The 26,918-nt window shown below is 62.3% G+C and overlaps 1 protein-coding gene across 4 annotated transcripts; it reads left to right on the forward strand.

Annotated features, from left to right (window-relative positions):
• The first annotated feature begins 211 nt into the window (after positions 1–211).
• On the forward strand, positions 212–24,482 carry AXIN2 (axin 2). Of its 4 annotated transcripts, none has more exons than XM_056126848.1 (11): positions 212–299; positions 3,398–4,391; positions 9,319–9,459; positions 15,957–16,059; positions 17,662–17,802; positions 18,087–18,601; positions 19,431–19,625; positions 19,852–20,088; positions 20,372–20,467; positions 21,104–21,271; positions 24,328–24,482. In XM_056126848.1, the coding sequence occupies exons 2-11, from the start codon at positions 3,574–3,576 to the stop codon at positions 24,452–24,454; spliced, it is 2,541 nt and encodes an 846-aa protein (XP_055982823.1). In that variant the 5' UTR covers positions 212–299; positions 3,398–3,573; the 3' UTR covers positions 24,455–24,482. The 4 variants fall into 4 exon arrangements, with proteins under 4 accessions (XP_055982823.1, XP_055982824.1, XP_055982821.1 ...); XM_056126846.1 differs by lacking the exon at positions 212–299 and adding an exon at positions 615–840; XM_056126847.1 differs by lacking the exon at positions 212–299 and adding an exon at positions 1,041–1,521.
• Positions 24,483–26,918: the final 2,436 nt, after the last annotated feature.

Raw genomic sequence — 26,918 nt, forward strand, 5'->3', positions numbered from 1 at the left:
ATTTCGGAGAACGTGCGGTCGGGAAGTTGGGGCGTCTCCTCCGGGGAACTGAGGCATGCTTCGCCCAGAGGGGTCGGGGTCGCTCTCGAGCCTGTGCTGGGCGGATTCGCGCCCCCTATCCTTGACCCATCCACAAACGCGCCGCGGTCTCAATGCAAACTCGGCCACGCGCGCGCACGCGCACCAGTCCTGCAAACGCCTTTGGAGAGCCCAGGCGCGTGTTCGCCCTCGGATACTTGACCTGTGGGTCTCAGGAGCGGATTCTCCCAGCCCCAATTCCCCGGGAAACCGGAAGAGAGGTAGAGAACCGATCGTAGGGGGCTGTGAATTTTTTTTTTTTTCTGTTGCACTGTTCCAGCGATGAACCCAAGGCGACAAGAAACTGTTGCTTTTCCAGCAGGGGAGGGCGGAGGCAGGCAGCGGGAGGAAAGGCTGAGCAGCCAAGAGGCCCGGGAACTTGAAAGGCTCGGGGCTGGCAGCGCCCGTGGGGCCGCGGGGGCCGGGCAGGGGGCGGAGGGAGGCCCGGGAAGGGTTAACGCGGGAGCTCGGAGCGTGCGGCGGGGGCGGGCCGGGCCGGGGCGGGCGCGGGGCGCTGTCCCTTTAAGGCGGGCGGCGCGGCGCGGCCGAGCGCGGCGCTGATTGGCGCGGCGGGATCACTGGCTTCCCAGGCCCGGCCCGGGGGAGTCGGCTGGAGCCGGCTGCGCTTTGATAAGGTCCTGGCAACTCAGTAACAACCCGGGACTCGGGGAAATAAAAATAAGCCCTCGGAGTCATGGATTTCGGAGCCGTCCGGCGTCCGAGGCGCCCGTCGTCCCCGCCGAAAGCGCTGCCGTAAAAAAGGTGGGGGCGGAGGCGCGGCCCCGGCCCAGCCGCTTCAAAGAAAGGCCCCCTGGGGCCGGGGGGCCGGGGCGCGCCGGCCGGGGTCCGCGGAGGGGGTCCGGCCGAGCCGCGGCCCGACTCCGCGCGCGCGCGCGTGGGTGTGCGGTGGGGGGGTGCGGGCCGCAGGGCGCCCCCTCCCCGAGCCGGCGGGGCGGGGGGTCCGGGGCGGGGGCGAGCCGGGGCGCGGCGGGCGCCTACCGCCCTGCCAGGACCGTGCGCTCGGCTGGCGCCTTTGAAGTGCACAGTTAAATCCACGGCGCAGTTTTTGTTGGAAGCGCCCGGAGGACATTTGGTGCGCCGAGTGCCCGCTGGAAACTGGACCTGTGCGGACAGCCCGGGCCGGGTGGGGGGGCCGGGGGCGGCCGCGGCGGGGGCGGAGGCCCCTTTCGGAGCTCCTTTGCATAAAAGGGGCGGCGGGGGGCCCCGCCGCGTCGCCCTCGCTGGCCGCGGGAGCCCGCTCGCATCCCGGGGTTGTTGTTTCCCCGCTGCGCCTCCACCCTCCTCCTCCTCCTCCTCCCGCTCCGGCTCCGGCTCCTGCTCCTCGGCCGCGCGTCTCCCCATGCGCCCCGACGCCCGGAGCGGCCCGGGGGGGCCCGGGGGCCGCGGCCGGGGCCCCGCGCGGGCCGTGCGCTCGGACCCGTGGTGAGTGGCGGCGCGGGGGCGGGCGGCGCGCGCGCTTTGATGTGCCCGGGCGGCGCTTTGAAGTTGGCGGGCCGGCTATTTCGGGGCGCGCTCCGGGAGGGCGCGGCGCCCGGAGCTCCAGGGGGGCTCGACCCGCGCCGCCCCGAGCCCCCACCCCCCTGGCCCCGGCTCGTCGGGAAGCCGGGGCCGGGGAGACTTCTTTGCCAGTGGCGGGGGGCGGTGGGGGCCCCGAGAAGGGGGGCAGCTCCCTCCTTCTCTTCCCCCCACCCCACCCTCCCCGAGTCGGGCGGGGGGTCGCCTGGCTGCCGTTGTTCTTCTGGAGGGGGAGTCGGGGTGAGAGCGCACGGGGCGGCCTTTGGAGAGGTGGGATGGAAGGGTGGCGGCGCCCCCCTGCAGCCCTCCCCTGCGCCCCCTGCGCCCCTCCCCACCGCCGCGCGCTTCGGGGGTCCCGAGCGCCCATCCCGGGGCGCCCCGAGCGTGCCCCCCGAGGACACCCCGCCCCGGCCCTCTGCTGCGGGAGCCGCGGGGAGACCCGGTGCGTCGCCATTTCGGGCCGCGGCGGCCGGGCACCGACCGGGGCTCCGGGGGGCAGCGCGCGCGCCGCGCGGGGTTTCGGGGCGCTCGCCGGCCGCGGGCACTCGGGCCGCGCCGGACCGGCTTCGGGGAGGGAGTCCGGGCGTTCTGGCGGGGACGAGAGCCGGGTCTCCCTCGGGGCGCCCGGGTCTCGCAGGTAACGGGGCCGCCCCACCTTCCCTCCCCTCCGCTCCCCTCCGCGCGGCCCGGGCGTACGCGGCGCTGCGCGCGCACGGGCGCGCGCCCTCGGGGGTCGCGCCCACCTTCGTTCCATCCTCCCCCTGGCTTGGCAAAAAGCGTTTTATTGGTTTTGCGGAGACTTTTTCTTATTTTGGGGGGTGGTGGTAGTGCTGTGTGTGTGTGCGGGGGGGTGGTGGTGGTGGATGGTGGAAAGCAACTGGCTAGAGCTCTGCGGAGTTTGGAATCTTGGCACGGCCGGCGGTAGCGTGAGACGGTTTCGGATCCGGTTTTGTAGGGTTTGCGGCAGGCGGAGGTGGGGTTGGGGGGGGGTCGAGACGGGGGCGGCGGGGCCCGCGGCTTCTCCGCGCGCCCGCAAAGTTGCAAGATCCGGAGTGAGCCGGGCTTGAGCTTGGGGGTCGGGTGGGCGGAGGTGTGTCGGAGCCGGGAGGCCGGGGGGCGCGGCGGGGGTGTCGGTTTCTCCAGCTGCCGTGCGGGCGCCCCGGGTCTGCCCGGTGCGGGGCGGGCGGGCTGCGTCCCTGGGTCGAGGACCTTCTGCATTTTTAAGAAGTGGGAAGGGTAGGGGGAATGGGAACCAGATGCCGGCGAAGGGCAGCGTTTGAAGCTCGACTTATCTGTGCCGAGAGCCGAGTGGGGAAATTGACCGAAATTGGTTTCACCTGCTCTCAGCCCCGGCGGCTCCGGGGGGCGCGTCTTTGGAGTCGCTGCTCCCGGGGGAGGGGTGGGGGGGCGCGGGGTGCCTGTGTGCTGTGGGGCCCCCTGGAGCTCGGGAGGGTCAGGTCTTACACCACCGGCACCCCTCCGGGTCCCCCCTCACCTTCCCGCCCCCTCCCACCTACCCCCACCCCCCATGTGCTGGGGAACGGGGGAGGCGGGTGGGGGTCGCTCGGGTCTCTCCTTTGAAAACGCAGCGTCTGATACTTCAGATGAGCACCTCGTAGATAGCTGGGCTGCTTGATTTGAATTTGAGGAGTTGAAAAGCCTGTTTACTTTCTTGCTTTGATGTTGGCTAGATCTGGTTTTGATTAGATCAATACCCTTTTTTCTCCTGCCTTCCCTCCACCCCTCCCTCCCTCCCTCCCTCCCTCTTTCCTTTTCTTCACAGAGGGGAGGCGCAGATGAGCCCCTGCTGACTTGAGAAGAGGCTACACTGATCGGGGAGAGGAACTGGAAGGGGAGAGGAAAAAAAAGGAGGAAAAAAAAATCCTACCAAAAAAAAAAAACCAGCCAACCCCAAAACGACCCAAACTCGGCGCCGAGAGCTGGAACAGGCGCGTCGCCATGAGCAGCGCGGCTGTGTTGCTGCCCCGGCTCCCCGACCCTAGCAGCAGCTTTCGGGAGGATGCCCCCCGGCCCCCCGTGCCCGGGGAGGAAGGGGAGAACCCACCGTGCCAGGCCGTGGGGGCAGCAAAGGGCCAACCCCCCAAGCCCGTGCCGGTCCCCTCCCACGCCAGGCGCAACGAGGACGGCTTGGGGGAGCCCGAGGGGCGGGCCTCCCCAGATTCCCCGCTGACGCGCTGGACCAAGTCCCTGCTGAGTCTGCTGGGCGACCAGGACGGCGCCCACCTCTTCCGGACTTTCCTGGAGAGGGAGAAATGCGTGGATACCTTGGACTTCTGGTTTGCCTGCAACGGGTTCCGACAGATGAGCCTGAAGGATGCCAAGACGCTGCGCGTGGCCAAGGCCATCTACAAGAGGTACATCGAGAACAGCAGCGTGGTGTCCAAGCAGCTGAAGCCGGCCACCAGGACCTACATCCGCGACGGCATCAAGAAGCAGCAGATCGACTCGGCCATGTTCGACCAGGCGCAGACGGAGGTCCAGGCGGTGATGGAGGAGAACGCCTACCAGATGTTCCTGACCTCTGACATTTACCTCGAGTACGTCCGGAGCGGTGGGGAGAACACGGCCCACCTGAGCAGTGAGCTGGGTGGCCTGCCGGTGGTGTGCGGCTACCTGCCCACCCTGAACGAGGAGGAGGAGTGGACCTGTGCCGACCTCAGGTGCAAGCTGGCTCCCACGGTGGTCGGCTTGTCCAGCAAGACGCTGAGGGTGACGGCTGCCGTGCGGTCCATGGAGGCTGTGGAAAGCGGATACAGGTGAGACCTGGGTTGGAGGTGGTGGTGGGGAGCGGGGAGTGGGATGGCCTTGGCAGCTGTTTAACATTTAGGAGTTGGGTGAGCTGGAGAGGATGGGTGGATGGGTGGGTGGATAGGTGGATAGGTGGATGAAGGTGCTGCCTAGGCTGACAAGCGTCCATGGAGAGCTTGAACCGCTGGCCATGACCCCTTTGATCTTGCCTTGCCTTGTTTCACGGGGAGAGAAGTATTGCGTATAGCTAAATGCCTGCTGTCTTCAGGGATCCGCAGTATTCATTAATGTGGTTACTTATTATATCCCGGGCCAGTCCGAGGAGGGGTTGAGAGAGAGGGAGAGAGAGAGAGAACAGCAGCCTTGGGTGGCTCTGAATCCCCAGATCCCCGAGTGAGGTTTGGGAAGGGGCTCCAACCATGCCTCCCCTCCCCTCCCGGAGAGTGGGGCAGCTGGGTGGCGGTGCCCGCACCGTCGTCGTCGGGTAAGTGAGATGTTCAGAGCAGCTGTTAAGAGTGTGTGGTTCTCTTTGTGGAAGGAGATCTCCACGGGCACGGTGTGAACCTTCCACAGGAGGGCAGGGCGGCGCGGGCCCATTAAGACACTTTAGACTTGCTGCCACATTCCCAGGTCCTTGGTGCGCTGGTGGCCCTTGGGCCTGGCCTCCCCGTGGGCAGGGAAGACCTGGAGGAGGTCTTCAGCCCCCTACAGTAGTGCCGAGCCTTAAGCTTCTTCACCTTTGGAGGCAGCTTCAGACCTCCCCTTGGATGAGTGTTCTATTTCTCCTTCCCACTTTACAGCTCTCTCAAGAGAGACCCAGGCTCTTGGGTTCCACTTTGCCTCCAACAGATGTGGGGGTGGGTGGGGCTATGAGGCTGGCCAGCCCTTGGGCTCTTGGTCATCATCTGAATGGCTCGTCTTGCTGTCCCTTGTATATTTATTTCTCTGTGGGGTAAGGGACTGACTGGGCTTCCAGGAGTCCCATCGGGAAGGTCGCCCCCCCAGTGCCCCCTCCCCCCTCCTGCAGTCAGGTCAGAGATTCTTGACTGGCCAGGATTTCGGGAGTGGGGCTTGGATTCTGCAAGGAGAAGCGAGTGCGCAAGTTGCCCACCAGGGGGCGCGCGATCAGCCAGTTTCCTCAGGAAAGACGACTCCTCTCCTCCCTCCTCCCTGGAACCCTATTGGCTTTTGCTAGGACCTGTAGGGTCACGTGCAAGTCCCTTCAGCATCTTTAAGTTTGGGATTTCAGGTCATTTGGGAGGTCGATCCTGGCCCTGGCCTCTGTGTCTGGGCTGAGCCTGGGCACCTGCAAACTCCATCCACCGTATTTTCCTCCGCTCCGAGTCTTTTGGGAACCCTCTGGGGTCTGGCCCTGCAGCTGGGTGGCTGGACTCCTGGGATGTCCGCTGGGGACCAGAGCCTCCCCCTGTAACTGATACCAGCATCTGACCAGGGGTAGTTTCATCAGCACCTCTCCCGCCCCTGGCTGCCAAGGGCAGGAAGCAACTCCTCTTCCCAGAGCCTTTGGCCAGGATGGTCCCAAGATTTCGGGTTTGGAATTCCTGAGGGGTAGGGATGGGGTGGCAGGCTCCCGTGATCCGGAGGACCCAGAGGGGTCTGGGCATGTCTGGGGTTTGCCCCCTCTTGCTTGGAACACGGCTAATGTGAGCTGTCTAGTGATTTGCCTTACTGGCACTGAGCCCCCCACAAGCCCACCCTGCCGGGAAATTGTCAGAGCGATCCTCAGCATCCCTGCCTTGAGGCATCTGGGCCTCTGTGTGTCGGGACCTGCAGTGGACTGTTCCCCCCTCCCCTTGAGGTAGGCACTGTGCCCCTCTTGCTCATGTCCAGTGCTGCTGACCATTAGGATCAGAACCGTCAGCATGAGCATCCTTTGGGAAGAGCCTGTCGGGAGCAGATGTAAGGAGCGCACTTCCAGCACGGGGATGATGGGGGGGGGGGGGTCTCTGGAGAGGGAGAGACTCTTGGGGTTCAGCCCAGAGTCATCTGTAAAGTCGTACACGGTCCCCCCGGCTTTGCCTTGGGACCCTGGTGTCTTGGCAGGGGTGCTGCCCGGCCCCTCCACGAACTCTCAGAAACAGGGAAGGAGGGTGGACTTATGAAAGGCGGGGAGACCGAGGACTCCCTCCCCCAGGGAGCTGGGTGCCCAGAGCAGTGGCCAGTTCACCAAGGCCCGCGTTTCCCAGGGGGGCTTAAAGGAGCCTGAGGGCCTCGTTTGTGCCCTCATGGGTTGGGTGCTGGCTTTAGTAGAAAGACTCAGAGTGGACAGCTCAGTGCATCCCACGGCAAAGGCCTCTAGGGTGCAAGTGGCCCCAGGGCTGGCTGGGCTGGGGCTGGTCTCTGTGATAGCCTGAGCCAGAGTGACACAACTTCTCCCGGGTCCTCCTCTCCCTGGGAGACTGAGGAAGACCTTGTTGCTGCCCGAAAGCCACCAAGATTCCCAGGGGCCAGCATAGAGGACACCGGGCAGCACAGCCTTGCACGGGGCTGATCCAGGACCATCTCCCACCACCCTGTGTTTTCCCCTGAACTTCTACTGTAGCCCCCAAACCAAAATACCCCCCTCCCCAAAAGCAACCGAAGCCCAGCAACCCCCTCTCCCTCCGGAGAGTAATGCAGAGGGGTGAACAGAGTGAGCGAAGGCGCCGAGGCTCTTCTCGTCTCTGCTGAAAACAGGGGAGACTCCCAGCGAGGGGGGAGACCCCAGGACACACTCAGTGGGTGCCTGTCTAGGTGGCAGCCCTGCCCCCACCCTGTGGGACTTCCCTCCCCAGGAGCCCCCACAGCTCACGACCCTGGGTCTGTGCTGTCCGCCTCGTCTGCTCTCAGAAGACAGGGTGGAAGCCCCCTGAACCGTGCTCCCTGGCTCTGTGAGGGGCCCGGGCCCGCCGTTGGGAAAGGACCCCCACTTTCTGCAGCAGGACGTGTGCTTCCTGCTGTTCTGCCCCCCGAAATGCATGCTCTCGTCCAGGAGAGGAGGGATGCCCTTTGGGGACCCCCCTGCCTTCACCCCAGAAAGGTAGAATTCTTTCTCCTTCCCCCCTACCCTGGGATGGGGGGGGGGCCCTGGGAAGGCAAGGACCTTGGACTGACATTCTGGGTGGGGCCGTGGTAAGACTCCCCGCTCCACTTTTGGGGTACCTGACACTTGGGCCGCGGATACCATGGGCAGGTCAAAGTCGCTGGCCTGTGTGGGGGAAGCGTGCAGTGTGAACGGGTGTGTGTCTGTGTGTGTGTGTGAGAGAGAGAGAGTTGGTGTGGTGTGGGCGGGCCCTGGAGGTGGGCTTGGTGGTAGCTCTCTGTCTCAAGCTCAAGTGCCTGGAAGTCAGGACCACCCGCCCCTTCCACGTCCCTTCCTCCTGTACCACCTGCCCTGGCCCTCGGCCCAGTCCTCTGTCCGCTCCCTGCCCACCCCACCCCCCGAATCCATCCTGCTGGAGGCTCAGCTCTCTGGACTGTGTGTGCAGGTGCCCTGTGCGCCCTCTCACCCCACTCTCTGGCCCCCCTCAGACTGGGTATCCAGTGCTCTTATCCCTGCCCCTCGTCCCACAGGGCCATCCCTGCCGGAAACACCCCCGGCCAGGCCAGGCCACTCCTGTTCTTTCTTGGACCTGGCTTGAAGACACATCCTCCCATCTACCTGTGTCAGGAGGGGGCAGGTGTCGCCAGGGCCACCGACAAACTAGGTACCCCCCACCCATGCCCCATCCCTGCCCAGCTCTGAGATGGGGTGAGCTGCTGGACCAGAACTGTCCACTGGGGGCTGGGCACTTGGGCCCGGACTGATGTCTGGGCGTCCCTGACTGCCACCCCTGGCTCTGCACTAAAGAGGAAAGTGCAGGTTGGTGCTGTGGGCAGCGAGCCCCAGGTGGGCTTCCAGGGCCGCGGGGAGAGATGGTGTCCATCCCCAGGCCGACCCCTCTGCCAGGCTTCATGACGTCACTGCGTCTCCCATGTCCTGGTCTTCTCCCACCCGTCCCCTAATCCACGTCCCTCCCACCCAGCCGGTGTGTTTGTGGGCGGGCAACAGCCTGACTGCCCGGAGGCCCTGGGTGCCTGCACTTCCCGCAGCCCCCACCTTTGTGCCCGGCTTCCCCTCCTAGAGCCCCCCAATCCTCTGCCCTGCCCACGGGAGGAATGCAGCTCAGTGGGGACATAACCCTCGCTCCTGGGGGAGCTACCACCACCTCAGAGGCCCGGAGGAGGGCCGGGGCTGCCTCGAGAGCAGCTTTGCTGGCCCTTTCCCTCCCGCGGTGCCAGCCTGAGCCCTCGGCGAGAGGGCAGCCTGGCGGGGGGCAGGGTCCGGAGCTGGCCTTGAGCTTCTCTGTCCCCATCTATGTGGCTTCCCACAGCCCTTCAGAAGGACACTGGCACCTCGAAGGGCCACCCCCGAAAACAAAAATGAAACAAAACATAAATGCCTTGGGAACCCCCAAATGATGTTCTTTGGGATCACCTCATTTCCACCGATTCCTCCTCCCACCCCACCCCACCCCCGCCAGAGTCCTGCTTCTTGCCCTTGTGGGTGTGGGTCGGGGGCTGGGCCTGCCCCCAATCACGGGTGATGGACTTGACTGTAAAGCTTCCTTATTTTTTCTTTTTCTCTTTGCTTTTGAGGTCACACCCAGCAATGCACAGGGGTCGCTCCTGGCTCTGCAATCAGGAATTATTCCTGGCGGTGCTGGGGCGGGGAGGGGGACAATATGGGATGCTGGGAATCAAACCCGGGTCGGCCGTGTGCAAGGCAAACGCCTTACCCGCTATAGCCCCGTGAAGATCCTGTTTTCAATTTTTTTTTTCTGCCACATCCAGAGGTGCTCGGGGATCACGCCTGGTGGGGCTCTGAGGGGACCCTCGGGCACACAGGGGTTCGAGCCTGGGCCCTGACAGCGCTTCCTCTTCCCCTTCTTGCAGGTCCTTCAAGCGGAATGACCCCATGAGCCCCTACCACGTGGGCACCGGCTATGTCCTGGCCCCCACCACCAGCGCCAATGACAGCGAGATCTCCAGTGACGCGCTGACGGACGACTCCATGTCCATGACGGACAGCAGTGTGTGAGTGTCCCGAGTCCTCACCCCTCCCTGTGGCGGCCAAGGTGTCCTGTCTGTGGAGCCCAGGGTGGGCAAAGGGGGCTTTGGAGGGACGCTGGATGTGCTGGCATGTGCCACGTCCCCCAGGGGTAGGCAGTGAGGGGTACGTTGCGGGGGTGAAGGTTTATGTCATGGGGGGAGCCTTCTGCAGCATGCCTGGGGTGGTCTGTTCTGTGCCTCCAGGGTCAGGGCCAGGCTCCCATTTTCTGTGGATGGTCGACTGCCCCTCTGGCACCGGGGTCTTAGAGGGGGTCAGAGGTCATACTTTGTGTGTGTGTGTGTGTGTGTGTGTGTGTGTGTGTTGGGGGGGCGAGAGTACACCAGTACTGAATCTGGGTGGTGGTGCTGGGCCTCCCTGAGAGTTTCTTCATGGCCCCCCGTTGGAGACTCTGTTCTAGAATGGTCCAGGACCCGGGCCTCACCATAGCCCTCTCCCCGGGCAGGGAGAATTTGAAGACAAGCCCGGCGCAGCACCAATTCTACCTCACTCACTGGGCTTCCTTCCTTGGCACTCCCCAGAAGGGAAGGGGCTCTCCTTCCAGGGGCTCTGCAGGCCTCTCCTCAGCCCTGTTCCAGGGGTGCTAGTTTCCTCAGACACCATCCCACGTGACCTGGTCTCCTCAGACAGTCTTACAAGGGCCTGTGGGCCCGGTCTCCTCAGACACTGTCTTCCATGGACTTACGACCTGGTTTTCTTAGACACTGTCCCATATGGGCCTGTGACCTGGCCTCCTCAGACAGTCTTGCGTGGGCCTGTGACCTGGTCTCCGATGCCATCCCTCATGGATCTGTGACCTGGTCTCCTCAGACACTGTCTTCCATGGGCCTCTGACCTAGTTTTCTCAGGCGCTGTCCCATGTCGACCTGTGACCTGATTTCCTCAGACAGTCTTACATGGACCTGTGACCTGGTCTCCTCACCCGTTGTCCCACATGGGCCTGTAGCCTGTTGTCCTCAGACAGTCTTCCATGGGCCTATGAGCCGGTTTTCTCAGACGCTGTCCCATGTCAACCTGTGACCTGGTCTCCTCAGACAATCTTGTGTGTGGGTCTGTAACCTGGTGTCTGATGCCATCCCACGTGGGCCCGTGACCTGGTCTCCTCGGCCACAGTCTGTGATCTGGTCTCCTCCAGACACCATCTCACATGGGTCCATGACCCGGCCCCCTTGTAGTCCCACATGAGCCTATGGCCCGGTTCCTTGAACTGCCTTTTCTTACATGCCCGTGTCTTGGTGGCCGTGACCGTGTCCCACGACGCCGTGGGTGGCGGGTTGAAGAGGTGGTGGGGGACAGCTCTCAGTATTCTCAGCCTGCCAACTTTCTGTCTCTGCGTAAGCAGGGCACAGGTATTCCCTGTCAGCCGTCTCGGAGAAACGGGGCATCCCCAGAAGCCAGGGGTCCATGTGGGCCGAGCGTGGCCTGTGGTGGACAGAGCTCTAAAACTGTGTCTGAGTCAGACTTGATTGAACAACACAGGGTAAGGAGTAACATAGCTCTTGACCTAGTAACTCAGTGAACTCCTGATGCGCTGTTTCCATGCTCATGGAGTAGCATTTCTCAGAGGAGGCTGCAGAGATGAGCCACTTCTCTGCACACTGGGGTCCTCTCAGAAGTGTTTTGTTTTTAGCTCTTTTTCTGGGTGAGGGTCATTCCTGAGCATGACTCCTATAGCTCATGGCCTATAGCTTGGGGGTCGCTCTCGGTAGTGCGGTGCAGAACCTAGTCGCCTGGGACGGGGTGGGGGGTTACTTTTCCCTCTTTACCTGTTGCCGTTTTCCACTCCGGGTGGCATCTTGTTCAGCTTTCGCTGATCTGCAGGTTGAGTTATTGATGCTCTGCAGGATGAGGAGGGGGACATTGAGTGGGTTTCCTAAGTTAAGCCCCTCCCTTCCACTGTTTCCCACTTGGGACCCCTTTTTCATATGAGAAGTTCTTCCGTGACTGTGGGTCCATAGGTATGCAGGACAGGTGTATGGATCGAGTAGGTACTGGTATAAATCATAAAGAAATTCATCTCGGGCTGGAGCCATAGCACAGTGGGAGGGCGCTTGCCTTGCGCTGTGACCTGGATTCGATCCCCGGCATCCCATATGGTCCCCCCAGCACTGCCAGGAGTGAGGGCAGATCCAGGAGTCACCCTTGAGCATCACCAGGTGTGGCCCAAAAGCACCCCCCCCCCAAAAAAAAACAAAAGCAAACCCAAAAAAACCCCCAACAACTTAATTCATCGTCAATGCTTTTAAAAAGTCAGTGCCCCTGCCTGCGGCCAGGGCCCACAGTGAGTAAGCCCTGGGTGTTCCTGAAGCTGCTCTGGCGTCTGCTGTTCACTCCAGTTCCTGAGAGGCAGTTAGTGTCCTGCCGGCTTCCTGCTCCTCATGTGCATCCCCTGCCCGGTTGTAGAGGAGATGGTCAGCGGGGGAGCCCGGGCACGTCTTGTCTGTACCCCCCCGAGAGCCTCTCCCCGTGGGTGGAAGGTGGGTGTCAGCCTCCGGCCCTGCCTGGCACCCTTCACACTGCTGCCGGGGGCTTGCTGGGGTCACAGGGCATAGCCAGCCCCTGCTGCCCCATCTCCGCCTGGGGAGGGTACAGAGATGTATAGAGACCAGCCGCCAGAGAAGGGTCCCAGGAGTGGTCAGCTGGAGCCTGTCTCCCGCCCGACCCCCTCCCTCCCGGACATGCTCCTGGCATGCTGTCTGTGGGCGGGGGTCAGAGGGGGTACTCGGAATGGGGAGCCCAGGAGAGAGGGAGTGTTGGGGGAGTCCCAGGACTCTTCCCCCCTCTCCTGCCCGTCTGACCTGGCCTCAGCGGAAACCCTGGTCAAGTGGCAGGGGCCAAGGGGCTGGCCCTGGTGCTGCATGTGGGTAAGTGCTGAGCATACACACTTGCAAGGGTGGTGTGCGTACGTGTTGGAGGCGTGTTTGCTTGTGTGTGTGAGATCTGCTTGGGTCCTTCTGGCCAGCTGGCCCAGAGCACACGTGCCTCTGTACCTCCAGAGCTGGGATTAGGGGGCATTTGGGATCGTGAAATCGGGGTTGAACTGGGGGGGGGGTGAGGGACTAAGGTGGGGGGGTGGGGATCCCGGGCACTCAGTGCCCACTGCCCCCTTGACCTCCAGCTACTTGCCCGCTAAGCCAAAAACCCCCTTAAAGGTGGCTGGGGGCTCGGGTCTTCTCAGGAGGCTCCTGAGAGGGCATGGGTATGTGTTGGGGGGGCGGGGGGGGGGGAGGGAGGGGAGGGGCTGTTACTTGGAACCAGGTGTTTGGGGAAGAAACAGATTTTTCACATGTCTCCTGCCAGAGTGGGGGGTGGGTGGGGCAGGGCGACAGGGGCCCCCACACCCCACCCCAGAAACCTCTCAAGTGTGGGGATCTGCCAGCAGACCTCATCACCTGTAGGGAGCGGCTGCTCTGGTGGGGGGGAGTCCCAACATCAGGGTGATGGGGCCGCGAGGCCCACCCACTCTTGCTGTGCGTCATGTATGGGACTGCCATGGCCTGCGGAGGCCCTTGGGCACCACCTTCTCCAATGTGTGGCCCCTGGATGCGGGCTCTGATCCCAGACCACCTCAGGCAGCCACGTGTGCATAACGGCTCTCTCCGGGCGCCTGGGAAACGGCATTCGGCTGGGCCCCGCCTGCTGTGGCGGCCGTTAAGGGCTAATAAGCTAATTGGCTCGACTTCAGTGGCGGCCGAGTGGCGTCCACACTTCAAACCGCGGCTCCCCGGAAACATCTGGGCCTTGGCGGGCTCCCTGCGCTCTGTTGTAAGTGCCTCCAGGGGACCGCTCGGGCCAGGGCTCGGCCAGGCCTGCCTTGGGCCTCGCCACATGGAAGCGGCTCTTCTCGCCTCCTGCCACCCCATTTCTTGGGTTTCTTCACCTGCGCGGGGTAGAAACTTTGAAAGCTCATTTTCTGGGCAGGAGAAATGGACAGTCCAGTGCGCTGGCGGGGCCCCTGGGTGCCCCCTCCCGCCTGGTGTGGCCCCTGGCCTAGAAGGGGATTGTCCGTCTGAGCCTCCAGCTTGCGCCCCGGGCTCCCTCCCCTCCCAGTCTCTGCCCTTCCCTCTTCTGTGGAGGAAGAAGAAGGTGCTGAGAATTTCCGGGATGGGAGTGGGAGGCAGCCAAGGGCCCGGGAGGATGCAGGTCTGGAAGGCAGACTGGGCCCCCAGGGCGTGCCTCAGCTGGTCCACCAGCCGCCTGCTGGGTGTGAACAGCTCTCTAGGCACAGTGACAGACTCTCCTCAGACCCAGTCCAGGGCCAGAGAACATGGCCACTGAATATAGGGTCAGTGGACGCACCTGTCCTTCCAGGTCAAACCTCGGCTGATGGATGGGCAGAGAAAGGGGTTGGTCAGGAAGAAGTGAGGTCCATGGGGTCTCTGGATGTCCAGTGTGGAATGGGGAAATCCTACAAAGGACAGAGGTGCCATGTGGGTGTGGTTTGCCTCTGGCTTTGAGTCTGCGATTACGAAGTAAGATTTTCCAGAAAGTTCCGAAAGCCTCCCATTTGGTCCTTTGAAAGGTGATTCCCTGAGGTCTCAGAGACAGTGATTCTCCCCCCCACCCCAACGCCATGTGATGCCCACCCCGTGACATGATAGTGCGGGGGTGGCGTGGTAGGGCTTAGCCCCTCCATTGGGGGCAGGGAGGAGCCCTAGGCCGGGTCAGGGGGTGGGCTCTGCAGACCAGCTCTGCTCTGTCAAATGGGCCAGATGGTTCCAGAGACCCCTGGCCCCGGTCAGGAACTTGGTTGGTGGCATCCGGACATGCCGGCTGTGCTCACGTGGACGAGCTTCAGGCAGTAGGTCTCAGGGGTTCTGGTCTCTTTCTGGACTTGGAATCTTGGATCCCACTTGGCAGCTGGGGGCCCCCGGGGGTCCTCTATGCTGCACTGGGGAGCTCCACGTAAGGTCCCCCACTACCTGTGGGACTCCTCGCCCTGCCTGAACCCAGCCTTTCCCTGGGACAGGCTCCTGGGGGCATTGACCTCACTTCTCGCTGGCCAACCCCTTCCTCTGCCCGTCCCTTTGCCCAGGTTTGACCTGCACGGACAGGCGTGTCTGTCGGTCCTGTATTCTGTGTCCCAGGGAAGGGACTAACCCTGGTCTCTCTGAGTCCAGTGCCACTGCCTGGAACTCTTGGGCTCCCCAGATGCGGATCCCAGAGGGCGGTGGGGGTGCCGCCCCGCCCCCCCCCCAGCACTCTGGCCACCCGCTGGGCATTTTCAAGGACCCCGGGAGCTCTATTCACAGGCTTTCAGTGCCTAGAATCCCAGGTAGGATTTAGTATGTGGATATTCAGACCCAGGGCCACAGAGATTGTCTAAGAGGTCAAGTGTTTGCCTTGCATGTGGCCACCCTGGCTAATGGGGCACTGAACCCTCCCCAAAGTACCCCTCGGAATGGGCCCAACCCCCCAGAATGAAATGTTTTCAGTAAAGACTAATTGGGAAGGAGGCTTGGGGGTGGTGGAGCGCGTGGGTAGGGGACGCAGCTGGACACCACCCCCGGCCATGCTCCTGGGGTCTGCCTTGGTGGTCTTCAGAATGTCAGGTGGTGCTGGGCATTGAACTGGTGTCGGCCACGTGCATGGCTGGCACCTCCTGGCAGTGTTTCCCACAGAAATGTTGATACCTGCAGACGCGAGTTGGTAGCCGTGCCCAGTTTGGGGGTGCCCCTGGCTCGGGGATGCAGGAGGGAGCTTTGCTGGCAGCCCCCCACATTCCCTCATGTTGCTGAATCTTCCGTTATGGCCCTTAGGGAGTCCGGATCGGGTTCTCCTCATTAGAAACATGCTTATATAATCTTCGATGCTTATTATAGATTTTTTGCTTATATAAATTTTGCGTGCTGCCCGCCTCCTTCCTCCTGAGAATAGGTGCGTCGGCCCCGGTCATGCATCTATGTTTCTGTTCCCTTCCCCACCCCGCCACTCCCCTGCCCAGGGCCTCAGTGAGGCAGAGTGCGAAACTTGGGTGCTGGGCACTCGGTTACGTGATCTGTGTCCCTGAGAAGTCATGAGGGTGGTTGGGGCCTAGGCAGGCAGAAACCCGGAGACCCCCCCTCCCCTCACACACACACACCAGATTGATCAGTATGGGGACAGGGCTGCTTTCCACCCCCTCCACCTCCCCCACGTATGCTGCGTGAGACCTAGTTTCCTCTTTGGGGGTCCTGCTTCTTGGCAGTCAAGGAGACCAGAGGACCTCGGACTCCGTCTCCAGCCAGGCTGCCTCTGATGTCAGGATGCCCCAGAGCTGGCCGGAGCACAGTCCAGTTCTCACCCCGGGACCTGCCCTTTTTCCCTGAGAGTCCTGGGCTTGCGGGGGTTGGTGGTCTGTACTCGCAACCTGGCTGGCTCCTTTCTGTGGGACCCCTGGGACAGGCTCGGGCGGTGTGTGTGGCGGCCACATGCCCGGAGCACCCCTGTGAGCCCACGGCCGGCCTCTCCTCTCCCCCCCCAGAGATGGAATCCCGCCCTACCGCCTGGGCAGTAAGAAGCAGCTCCAGAGAGAGATGCACCGCAGCGCCAAAGCCAACGGCCAAGTGTCTCTACCTCATTTCCCGGTGAGTGAGGCGGGGGGTGCAGAAAGAGGAGAGGGGATGTGGGGTCCGGGAGGCAGGGAATGTGGGGCGGGGAGGGAAAAACACGGGCAAGGGCTGTGGACTTGGTGGTGGATCAGAGTCCGGTGGTCAGGAACTTCACCTGGCTGTGTCCAGACCTGGTTGGTGCTGTCCATCCAAGAGAGGAAGGTGGTGGACGGGAGAGGTAGTACACAGTAGGAAGCACGCTTGCCTTGCATGCAGCCGACCTGGGTTCAATTCTTGGCCCCCCAGATGGAGCCTTGTCAGGAGTGATCCCTGAGCACAGAGCCAGGAGCACTGTCAGGTTTAGCCCCCTACAATTTTTTTCCCCCTATGGGACACCAGCATCCTCATAACGAACAACAAACACTCCCTTCCCCCACAAAAAAATTTAAAAAACCCACAGTGTCCATGATGTATGTCTGATCTGATTTGGTTGGGGTTTGCAGGGCTTGTGTGTTAATAAAAGTTACTTAGCTCGAGCATACAAAGGAGATGTTTCTGTCCAGAGATGCAAGCGGACTGTCGGGATGGGCGTGTGTGTGTGTGTGTGTGTGTGTGTGTGTGTGTGTGTGTGTGTGTGTGTAGGGGGGAGGGGAATGACTGACACCTGCTGCTGTGGGTGGGTGGAGGGGTGCCCCTGCAAGGCCCGGCCACTAGAGAGGGAAAGGCTGGCTGGCAGGTGGACTTTCCGCTGTCTCCGCCCACCCCCAGGCCAAGGACCATTTAGAGAAGAGAGGGAGAGGGTTGAGGGAGAGGCGGGGAGAGAGGGAGGAGAGAGACGAGAGAAAGGAGAGAGAAGGTGGGGAGAGAGAGAGGAGAGAGGGCAGAGAGAGAAAGAGAGACAGAGGGAGATAGAGACCTTGGGAGGGGTGCGGGGCCCAGACTTCCCGGCTGTTTTATATTCTCCCCACGATGCCCGACCGCCCCCTGTTCCCTTGATGGCGCAGCTTCAGGCCGCCCAGCCCAGCAGTGTCCCGCTACTAGCCTGCAGCAGCTTTCTCCGTTTTCGGTACAAAGAGCCAGGGAGGAGGGGGCTGAAAGCCCGGGGGGCCCGGGGCGGTGCTGAGACAACACTGCCTCAAAGTGCGCAGTGTGCAGCCGGGAAATAAATTACCCCGCTTCTGACGCCCCGCGCGCCTGCGGCCGATCTGGCTGCATATATATATATATATATATATATATATATGGATTTTATTTTATTTTTTTAATTTCCAGTTCCCTTTCTGTTTAGACGCGGCTCCTTGTTCCTTGAGCCTGTCTGCCCCCCTCCCCTTCCACCTCCCAGGACTGCCTTTTTTTTTTGATGTTTGACAACAGCCTTTGAAGATTTTCTACTTCAGAGCAGCGACTGATGGGCTGGTTGTCCTACAGAGAGAACAAGCGGGGCCTCACGGAGTGCGACCAACTGCTCCTGGCCACGGCCAGCGCCGGCGGGGGCCGCAGCTCGCCATGGGGGCCACCGTGCCCATGCATAAAGCGCCGAGCCGGCCGCCGTGCCCGAGCCACGCTCGGCCCGAGCAGCTGCTGCCGTTGCCGCTGCCGCGTTGCCCTGGCCGCCCTGACCCCACCTGTCCTCCGCAGAGAACCCACCGGCTGCCCAAGGAGATGACCCCCAAGGAGCCTGCCACCTTCGCGGCCGAGCTGATCTGCAAACTGCAGAAGCTGAAGCTGGAGCTGGAGAGCCGGCACAGCCTGGACGAGCGGCTGCAGCAGATGCGGGAGGTAAGAGGTGGTGCTGGCCACGGCCTGTCCGGGGCCGGGGGTGGGACAGGGGCTGCCCTGAGCAGGTGCAGCTCCTGGCTGGCCCCGCCCCCGGCGTGGCCCCTCCCCCGGCGCGGCCCCGCCCCTTGGTATAGTCACGCCCTCAGTGTGGCCACGCCTCTTGGCTTGGCTGTCCTTAGGCAAAGCCACGCCCCCTCGGCATGGCCCCACCCCCTGTGGCCGCTTGCGCCCTCCTGCAACGCTCGGTGACCACCCCCCTCCTTTCTGCTGCCCCCCCCCCCCAGGACGAAGAGGAGGGCTCCGAGTTGGCCCCCAACTCCCGGGAGGTGCTGCCACCGCCCCAGCACCCCCTCTCCCTCCTGCCCTCCGGCAGCTATGAGGAGGACCCGCAGACCATCCTGGATGACCACCTGTCCAGGGTCCTCAAGACCCCCGGCTGCCAGTCCCCTGGCTTGGGCCGCTACAGCCCCCGCTCCCGCTCCCCCGACCACCCCCAGCAGCTGTACCGGCCCCTCCTCCCAGCCGGGGCCCGGCTGCCCCCTGCCGCTACCGCCTCTCCAGCTGCAGCCGGCGGCGGCCCCCTCCTAGGCGCCAAGGGCTTCGTGAGCAAGCCACCGACCAAGCACGTCCACCACCACTACATCCACCACCACGCCACGCCCAAGTCCCGGGCCGAGCTAGAGGCTGAGGCCACCCAGAGGGTGTGTTGCTTTTGCCCCCGTGGCCCCGACCACCACTGCTGCACCCAGTGCCCAGGCCGCCCCCGCCCTCCTGAGCCTGCGCCCACAGAGCTGCTGGGGTGAGTGTGGGTGCGGAGGGGGCTGAGGTGGGGGCACATACATACACAGACACAGGAGACACACACACACACACACTGATTCCTATATACACTCGTGATCACACAGATAGAGGAGACACACAGTCACACTAATACAGGAAACACAGTCACGCAGATTAGGAGATACACTGATGTATATACACACGCACACACAGAATCACACAGATACAGGAGACACACACAATCACTAATACAGGAAACATAGTCACGCACTTCAGGAGACACCCACTCGTTCATATATACACACAGTCACAGTTACAGAGACACAAACACACACATAATTACACAGACCCAGGATACATAGTCACCTAGATTCAGGAGACACACACAGTCACAAATTGCTATGGGAGAGACACACACACACACACACACACACACACACACTGAGTCTCACAGGTTCCGGAAACACACAGTCACAGTCACACTCATACGGGACACCACACAGAGTTATAGATACAGGAGGCACACATATATATACTCACAGTCACACTGATATAGGAGACACATACAGTCACAGAGACAGAACAGACACACACATTTGGTTCAGGAAACACAAACACACGTTGAGACACATACCCTCCATTGACTCAGAAGTAACGAGTTGGGGTGGTGTGTGGTGTGGCTCTTGCTTTCCCCAGGAAACACACAGGCACAAACACACACACACACACACACACACACACACACACACACACACCTACCTCCTCACAGCCACACACCCTCACAGCCATACACACTCCCCGTTGACTCAGAGGTGACGCATTGGGTGGTGTGGCTCTTGTTCCCCCAGGTCCAGCAGAGGCGGCAGCACCCTGCCGAGACGCGGCAGCGGGAAGGGCACAGAGCCAGGCCTGGCTGCCCGGGAAGGGGGTGCCCCTGGCGGCCCCGGGGCGCTGCAGCTGCCGGCCGAGGAAGGGGACAGGTCCCAGGACGTCTGGCAGTGGGTGCTGGAGAGCGAGCGGCAGAGCAAGCCCAAGCCCCCCAGGTCAGCACCCCTGCACGCATCCTGTGTGAGGGGCCGGGAGGGCCGCCCCCCCCCCCCCCCACTGCTACCCCGGGCAAACCCCAGCAGTGCCGGGTTCCGCTGGGCCCTGAGTGTGGGACCGTCTCCAGTGCCCTTCCTCCCACTGAGGCAGCGCGTGGCGGTTTGCCGAGTCCCAGGCCCCCGGCCCTAATCCGCTGCTCTCCCCTCTCCTCTCTCGCCCACTTAGTGCCCCGGGCACCAAGAGGACCTACCCCGGGCAGCCCGCCCGCGGGCCCCCCACCGACCGCCCCAGTGGCCGGCACCATGTGTGGGGGGGCGGCAGTGGGCACCCCCGCACCGCCGCCCGCACCCACCCGCTGGCCCAGGACCCCGCCGTGCCGCCCCTGACGCCCCCCAACACCCTGGCCCAGCTGGAGGAGGCCTGCCGCAGGCTGGCTGAGGTCTCGAAGCCCCCAAAGCAGCGGTGAGTGGTGGGGTCCGGCTGCGCTTCCAGCTGGCGGCGGCGGGAGGGGAGGGGGTTCCCCGATGTCAGAGAGCCAGTCGGGCATTCTTGATGTGTCCTGTCGCTCAGGGTGGCTTTGTGGAGTGGGATGGAGGGCTGGGGTCAGGGGCTGCTCCCAAGGTTCTCCAGGCCTCTGGGATGCCTGTCGCCAGGCTGGGCCAGTGGGGGTTGGGGGGGGTTGTTGGTCCCTGTGGATGGAACTCAGGTTCCTGGCCGACCTCTGACCCATCGGCTGTGCCCTCAGGTGCTGCCTGGCCACTCAGCAGAGGGACAGGAACCACTCGGCCCCCGGGCAGACAGGAGCCGCGCCTTGCTCCGGCCCCAGCCTGGTCACAGAAGAGTGAGTGTCCCTTGGGCTGGACGGGATTCCAGGGTGTCTGTGCAGGAGGTGCACGGCTCGGGGCCCTCTGCAGCCTAGCCAGATGGGTGCCACTGGCCGGCGAGACGTGTCCACCTGAGTGGACAGGCCACATTCCCACTATCCAGAGGCCACAAGCAGACAGGCTGGGGCGTTTGCCCTCCTGTCTCTCCCCTAGACTTAGACCGTGCCAGGCGGTCAGAGGCTCCTGACCTGACTCATACTCAGAAGGTGTGTTGAGAGAGCAGCTTGGCGGGGAGAGTTGAGAGCAGGTGAAGGGTGAAGGCTGACTGGGTCAGTCCTGGCACTGGCTATGCTCTCCAGAGCACAGGAGTCGCCCCAACACCCCTGTTCCCCCGATAAAAGATGGTAGCTGTGTGTCCCCCCAGACGCGAGGCCTGAGGCACTGTGTCTGCTGGTCTCTGGACACAGCCTTTGGAGGGCTCGTGTGTGTGTGCGCGCGTGTGTTTGTGTGTGTGTGTGTGCGCGCACGTATGCATCATGTGTATGCGTACACATGCAGTGTACGGGTGTGTCGTGTGTGTGTGTGTGCGTGCATGTGCACATGCATTGCCTGTCACTTCCACGCTCTGACCCCCATGGTTGTCCTCTTTGCAGCCACAGGGAACCCAGAAAGCTGGCCGGCGGCCCCGCCCTGCAGGCCAGCGAGCTGGTGGTCACCTACTTCTTCTGCGGAGAGGAGATCCCGTACCGGCGGATGCTGAAGGCGCACAGCCTGACCCTGGGCCACTTCAAAGAGCAGCTCAGCAAGAAGGGGAGTTACAGGTGAGAGATGGCGATCGGTTGGGGGGCCCTGCGGAGGGTGGCCTGGCCTCTCCTGGCTGTCTCGTCTCCCTTGGGCCCCGCCCGGCTTTCTCCACCAAGAGGACCAGGATGCCCAGGAAAGGGGTCGGGTGGGAGCTGGGCAGGGCTGCTGTGCACAGACGGGCCTAAGACAGGGGTCTGCAGGCGGGGGCAGGGGGACCTGTGGAGGAGGATGGGAAACCTGCAGGGTGGGGTGGGGGGGGCGGAGACAGGGATGTAGCAGGAGGCAGTTCTGTGTGCTCGCCCACCCCCCCCAACTCCTCCCGCAGGAGCACCCCTCGCCCCCAGATTACCGGGTGCTGGGCTGTGTGATGGAGGGGGCACGGGCCTCTCTCTGGACTTCCAGCCTGCCCCCCACCCTGACCGTCCACCCTCTTCCCCCACTAAAGAGAAGGTCCAGCCCTGCCCTTTCTGAGACCCTTGACCCAAATGTGCACCAGATCCTGCACTTCCCCTGAGCTCGCCAGAGACTGCCCAGGCCCTGGACGAGGTGGCGGCCCCCTCTCTTCTCCCCTCACCCCTGTTGTAGTCTTGGTGCCCCAGGCAGGGCAGCTGGGATGGCATGGACGGGCCCAGTAGCAGTGCCCGGAGTTCACCTCCAGGGGCCGGAGAGGAGAGCCCTCTTCCTCCCCCAGCACACCCCGGTGTAGGCATGGATTTGGATCCCACGGGGGGATGGGTGGGCTGGGCGGGAGCCGAGTCCCCCTCTGCCTGGGCCTTGGCCGCTGGGCAGTGTCCCAGGGAGCCGGGCAAGCTTGGCTGTGCTGCCGTGTCCGGAACCTCCATAGGGAAGCAGCTTACTACCATGCCTCATCCCCACCCATCCCCCGGGCACTTATCCCAGCAGCCGCTGTGGCTCTGAGCCGCAGGTGACCAGTGAGGAGGGCCGCTGTGTGTCCTTAGATGCACACATACCAGATACACACACACACAAACACACATAAGCATACTACATACACGTATATGCATGCACGTATACCACACACATGCCCAGATCCACACCACATACATGCACACTACATGCACCCCCCCACACACACACCACAGATAAACAGGCTCACACACCACACCACACACACACATACATACATGCACACTACATATACACGCACACCACACATACACATGCCCACAAACACATGCTCACACACCATACACACACATACACACACATATGCACACACACACACACACTCTGCCACATCAGACCCTGATTCCCAAGATTCTGGTTTTCCGATTCCAAGACGGCCCTTAATGCGGCTTTGCAGCCTGGCGGGACGCTCACATGGGGAGACACACCCGTGTGCCGGGGCGCGCGTTCCTGGCTGACTGGGTCAGGCTGTGTCTGTTGCCTCCTCGCTCCCTCCGTGCCCTCGGGGGGAGCTGAGGGTGCCTCCTGGGGTGACAGGGGTGCAGGGACCTTCTGGTCTGTGCCCCCACCTCCTTGGAGAAAGCCCGGCGGTGGAGAAGGGGGCCTGGGCCCATGAGCAGCCCTGGCAGGGTAGAGGCCGGCCGGGTTGGTGAGAAGCGCCTCCCCCGTGGGCTTGCCAGGGTGATGGGTCAATCGGTCGGTCAGCCGGTCAGCCGACAGGCCACTCGATCGCACCCTGAATGGCAGATGCCGGGAGAGCCACAGTGCCACAGCCCCGTCTTGGGAGCAGCACAAGGGCGAGCACCCCCTGCCCCCGCCCCGGGAACACTGCCCGCTTCCTCATTCAGGGGCAGTTACGTAAATGGTCAGCTAGTGGCCCTACATCCTGTGCAGCTGGAGTGGGGGCCTGGAGTGGGCTGAGGGTCCATGAGGGTGGGGAGCGGGACTTTGAGCCGCTGGGTTTGGGAAAGTGACTTTTGGGGGGTCCACCTCTTCCTCATGTTTGCACCCCATCTCCTGCTCCCCTGAGAGAGGAAAGCCTCTCCCCTGCCTGGGTTCAGCCGGGAACCGGGAACCTTGACTAAACCCAGCTGTTCTGCTGTGTTTTGCCTTATCTCCGGCAAAAGTATTTGGCTCCGCCTTCATCGAAGACGAAGACAGTGGAGCTCGAGCTGAAGGGAATTTTCAAAATTTTTGTATTGAGAAAAGACAAAAACGAAAACAAAAAAAATTGTCACCCCTGAGAACACGAGCGGGGCTGGAGGGATAGCACAGCGGTAGGGCGTTTGCCTTGCACGCAGCTAACATGGCCGACCCGAGTTCTATTCCTCCGCCCCTCCCGGAGAGCCCAGCGAGCTACCGAGAGTATCTCGCCCGCAAGGCAGAGCCTGGCAAGCTCCCTGTGACGTACTCGATATGCCAAACACAGTAACAACAAAGTCTCCAATGGAGACGTTACTGGGCCCACTCGAGCAAATCGATGAACAACGGGAGGACAGTGACACAACGGGAGGACAGTGACAGTGAGAACACGAGTACAATCTTTTTTTTTTTTTTTTTTTTTTTTTTTTTTTTAGCGGGGGACGGGGAGGAGCTCTCTGGTCCCTCCGGAGAGCAGGACCCTCTCTTGGAAAGTGGACTCAAGGGTCAGTGGATGGGGGTGCTCCTCTGTCAGGGGACAGGTGGGAAGAAGGTTTTGCCCACACAGTCCCTGCACTGGAGTCTCATGGAAGGAGGGAGTTTGAGGTTGATGGCGGGGGCAGGGGGGGGCGCGGGTATCTGGCCTGAGCCTTGAGCACTCCAGGCCCCCAGGTGGGAGGAGAGAGGAGGGTGGGGTATGAAACAGCTCCCTGGAGGTGGGTTTGGGGGACGCTCCATGAGCTTTGGATGCCCTCTCCCCGCCTGGCTGCAGCCGAAGCATGCGTAACTTAGTACCTGACCCCCTTGCCGCCCCCTCAAAAGAAAAGGGAGAGAAAAAAAGCCTATGTCTACATTGCAGAGTGTCCTCCTCACCCGGGGGCGGGGGGTGGGGTGCGGAGGACGGCGACGATTCCGCTGGTCACTCAGGTCTGCCCAGGCCTGGACACATGCATTGCTGATGCCTGTGTGGCTCACGCCACCCTGCACTGCTGTTCCCCCCTCTCAGGTATTACTTCAAGAAAGCCAGCGACGAGTTCGCCTGCGGAGCCGTGTTTGAGGAGGTGTGGGATGACGAGACGGTGCTGCCCATGTACGAGGGCCGGATCCTGGGCAAGGTGGAGCGGATCGACTGAGCCTGGACGAGGAGGAAGGAGGAGGAAGACCGCGGAGGGAGGGCAGGGGCCAACCTGGGGGCACCGAGACGGCGTGGACTATTTATTCAGGCGTGACCCCTCGAGGTGTCCAGCGCCCGCGGGCTCTGAGGTCTGGGAACTAAGACACCCTGTAGAGCATCCCGTCCGCGGAGGGGAACCCTTACTGATATTTATTGAACAGTCGTCTCCTGTCCCTCACCCCCAGTCCCACCCAGGTCACGCCTATGCTGCTTTGAACCAGGATGGGGAGCTCACGCGCGGTTCTGTGGCTGGTCTGGATGCAGGTGGGGACGGGAAGGCTGGGCCCGGCCCTCCCCATCACGCCCTGCCTTGTCCCGCCTGTGCTGCTGGCCCATTCCTGGAGGCTGTGAGGGTGACTTGGCTCGGTCACCGCCACGTCACTGTCTCGGAGGGCATGTTGACCCCAGGAGAGCCACTCAGCCGGATCCCTCCCTCCCCCCACCCCAGACCCAGGCCGGGACCCCACAGGGCTCCCCGCCTTGCCCGGGCCCAGCTCTCGTGCTCGGTTGAGAAGATCGGGCCCTCCCAGGGCTCCCGGCTGCTGTCCTGGAGTGTGTGGGAGCCCCCCTCCGGGCCCTTGGCTCCGACGTTCGGGTTTCTGTGTTAAGTTAATGTGTGCGTGCGGTTTGCCCCCGCTGGTCTGTGTGTCCTACGTCTGTACATATCTCACAGCAGAGGAAGCGTCTGAATCCACTGCTCTAGTGCCGGAGCGAATCAGTACAGTAGCTGTACCTGCACGGGCTGCCCGTGTGTCGCCCCGTATTGAGGGCTCAAGCTTTCCCTTGTTTTTTGAAAGGGGTTTATGTATAAAGATATTTTATGCCTTTTTACTACAAGTCTTGTACTCAATGACTTTTGCCATGGCATTTTTTGTTCTTACTTATACTGTAAATTATGCATTCTAAAGAGTTCATTTAAGGAAAAAAAAATAACTTGGTACAATAATTATTGTAATTAAGAGATGTAGCCTTTATTAAAATTTTATATTTTTCAAGACCTGGCCTTCGTCTGTGCACGCGCCCTGGGGGGTGGGGGGTTGAGGGGGGTTGGGAGGAGGCCCCAGACTTAACGGTGTGTGAGTGTGCCGGGGGGTGGGGATGGCCCGTCTTCACCCTCTCTCACCAGCATTGGCTTGACAGACTTGGCCTGCTCTGCTGGGGTTTGAGTAAAGGGGCTTCTCTCAAGCGACCTGGCAGACGTGAGAGCCAGGCTAGGGGGTGAGTGGAATGGGGGAACGGCCCCTCCCAGGGGCACCTGGGGAGAAGCATCACAGAGGGGGGGAACGCCAAGGGCCAGAGCCTGCGCTTTCCCTGCAGAAGAGGGCTGGGTCCATCCCCAGAACCACTGCTCGTGTGGCCACAAAACAACCCAAAGCATTGATAGTTCTGGAAAGTTCCCGTGAGGCCAGTGAACCCTGAGCCCACTCACCCACTGGTGACCTGAGTGGAGGATCTGCACTGGTCAAGGGGGCAACAGAGTGGACGGTACCAGAGGGCACGGGGCAGCTGGCTTCGTTCACGTTCGTGGACGCAGGGGGCTGGCAGATGCGTGCGTGTGAGCACAGGGGCGGGGAGCTGTTTTAGGAGATATTTGCCAAACCTTGGCTAAAATCAGGCCTGGGGGCGGGGGGTGGGGTGCTGCAGCCTGCCTGCTTGGCTTCGGATCCTGATGCAAGGCCTTGTGGGTCGGGCTGGGGGGAGAAGGGGAGGGGGGCGTGGCTGGCCAGAACCAGACAGCCCAGGGGGGTGGTCACGGCTTGCATCCGCAGGAGGCTCCTGGGCCTGGGTCCTGAGGCTTCCCCTCTGCCCCGGGCATGGGGACTTCACTTAGGTGTGTGCTCCACCCACCCCCACTGCAAGACTACTGCAACTGGACAGGTGCACCCGTGTGCAGGGTTCAAGGGTTTCAGCTGGTGAAGTGTAGCAGGAAGGAAGAAGGGGAAGGAGGGGAGAATGAAAGGAAGGAGGGTAGGCAGGCCCGCAGGAAGGAAGGAAGAGGAGGGAAGGAAGGAAGGAAGGAAGGAAGGAAGGAAGGAAGGAAGGAAGGAAGGAAGGAAGGAAGGAAGGGAGGAAGGGAGGAAGGGAGGAAGGAAAAAGAAGGAAGGGAGGGAGGGAGGGAGGGAGGATGGGAAAGGAAGGAAGGGGAAGGGAAGGGAAGGGAAGGGAAGGGAAGGGAAGGGAAGGGAGGAAGCCCCAGGGTTGGCATTGGCTCCCACCCCAGGAGGAACATCCTACAGTCACCTGCAAGTAGCCCCCCCAAACCAAAAAAGACCAAAACCACGGAAGCATTATTACCAAAGAGCCTGGTAGGACGTGGAGGTACCTGGTGGGACATTGTGCCGGAGCCTCGGTTCCGGCCGCTTCCACCCTTGGCCTCCACCAGGGCTGCCCTCCCACCCGAAGCCTGTTCTGAGAACAGTCCC

Source organism: Sorex fumeus, unplaced genomic scaffold (assembly GCF_029834395.1).
Source record: "Sorex fumeus unplaced genomic scaffold, SorFum_2.1 ptg000063l, whole genome shotgun sequence".
Classification (NCBI taxonomy): Eukaryota; Metazoa; Chordata; class Mammalia; order Eulipotyphla; family Soricidae; genus Sorex; species Sorex fumeus.

Coding starts and splice junctions, on each gene's coding strand:
- AXIN2 (XM_056126848.1), top strand. CDS start 3,574: ATGAGCAGCGCGGCTGTGTTGCTGCCCCGGCTCCCCGACCCTAGCAGC. Junction 4,392..9,318: donor GCTGTGGAAAGCGGATACAG/GTGAGACCTGGG, acceptor CCCTTCTTGCAG/GTCCTTCAAGCGGAATGACC. Junction 19,626..19,851: donor AGCAAGCCCAAGCCCCCCAG/GTCAGCACCCCT, acceptor TCGCCCACTTAG/TGCCCCGGGCACCAAGAGGA.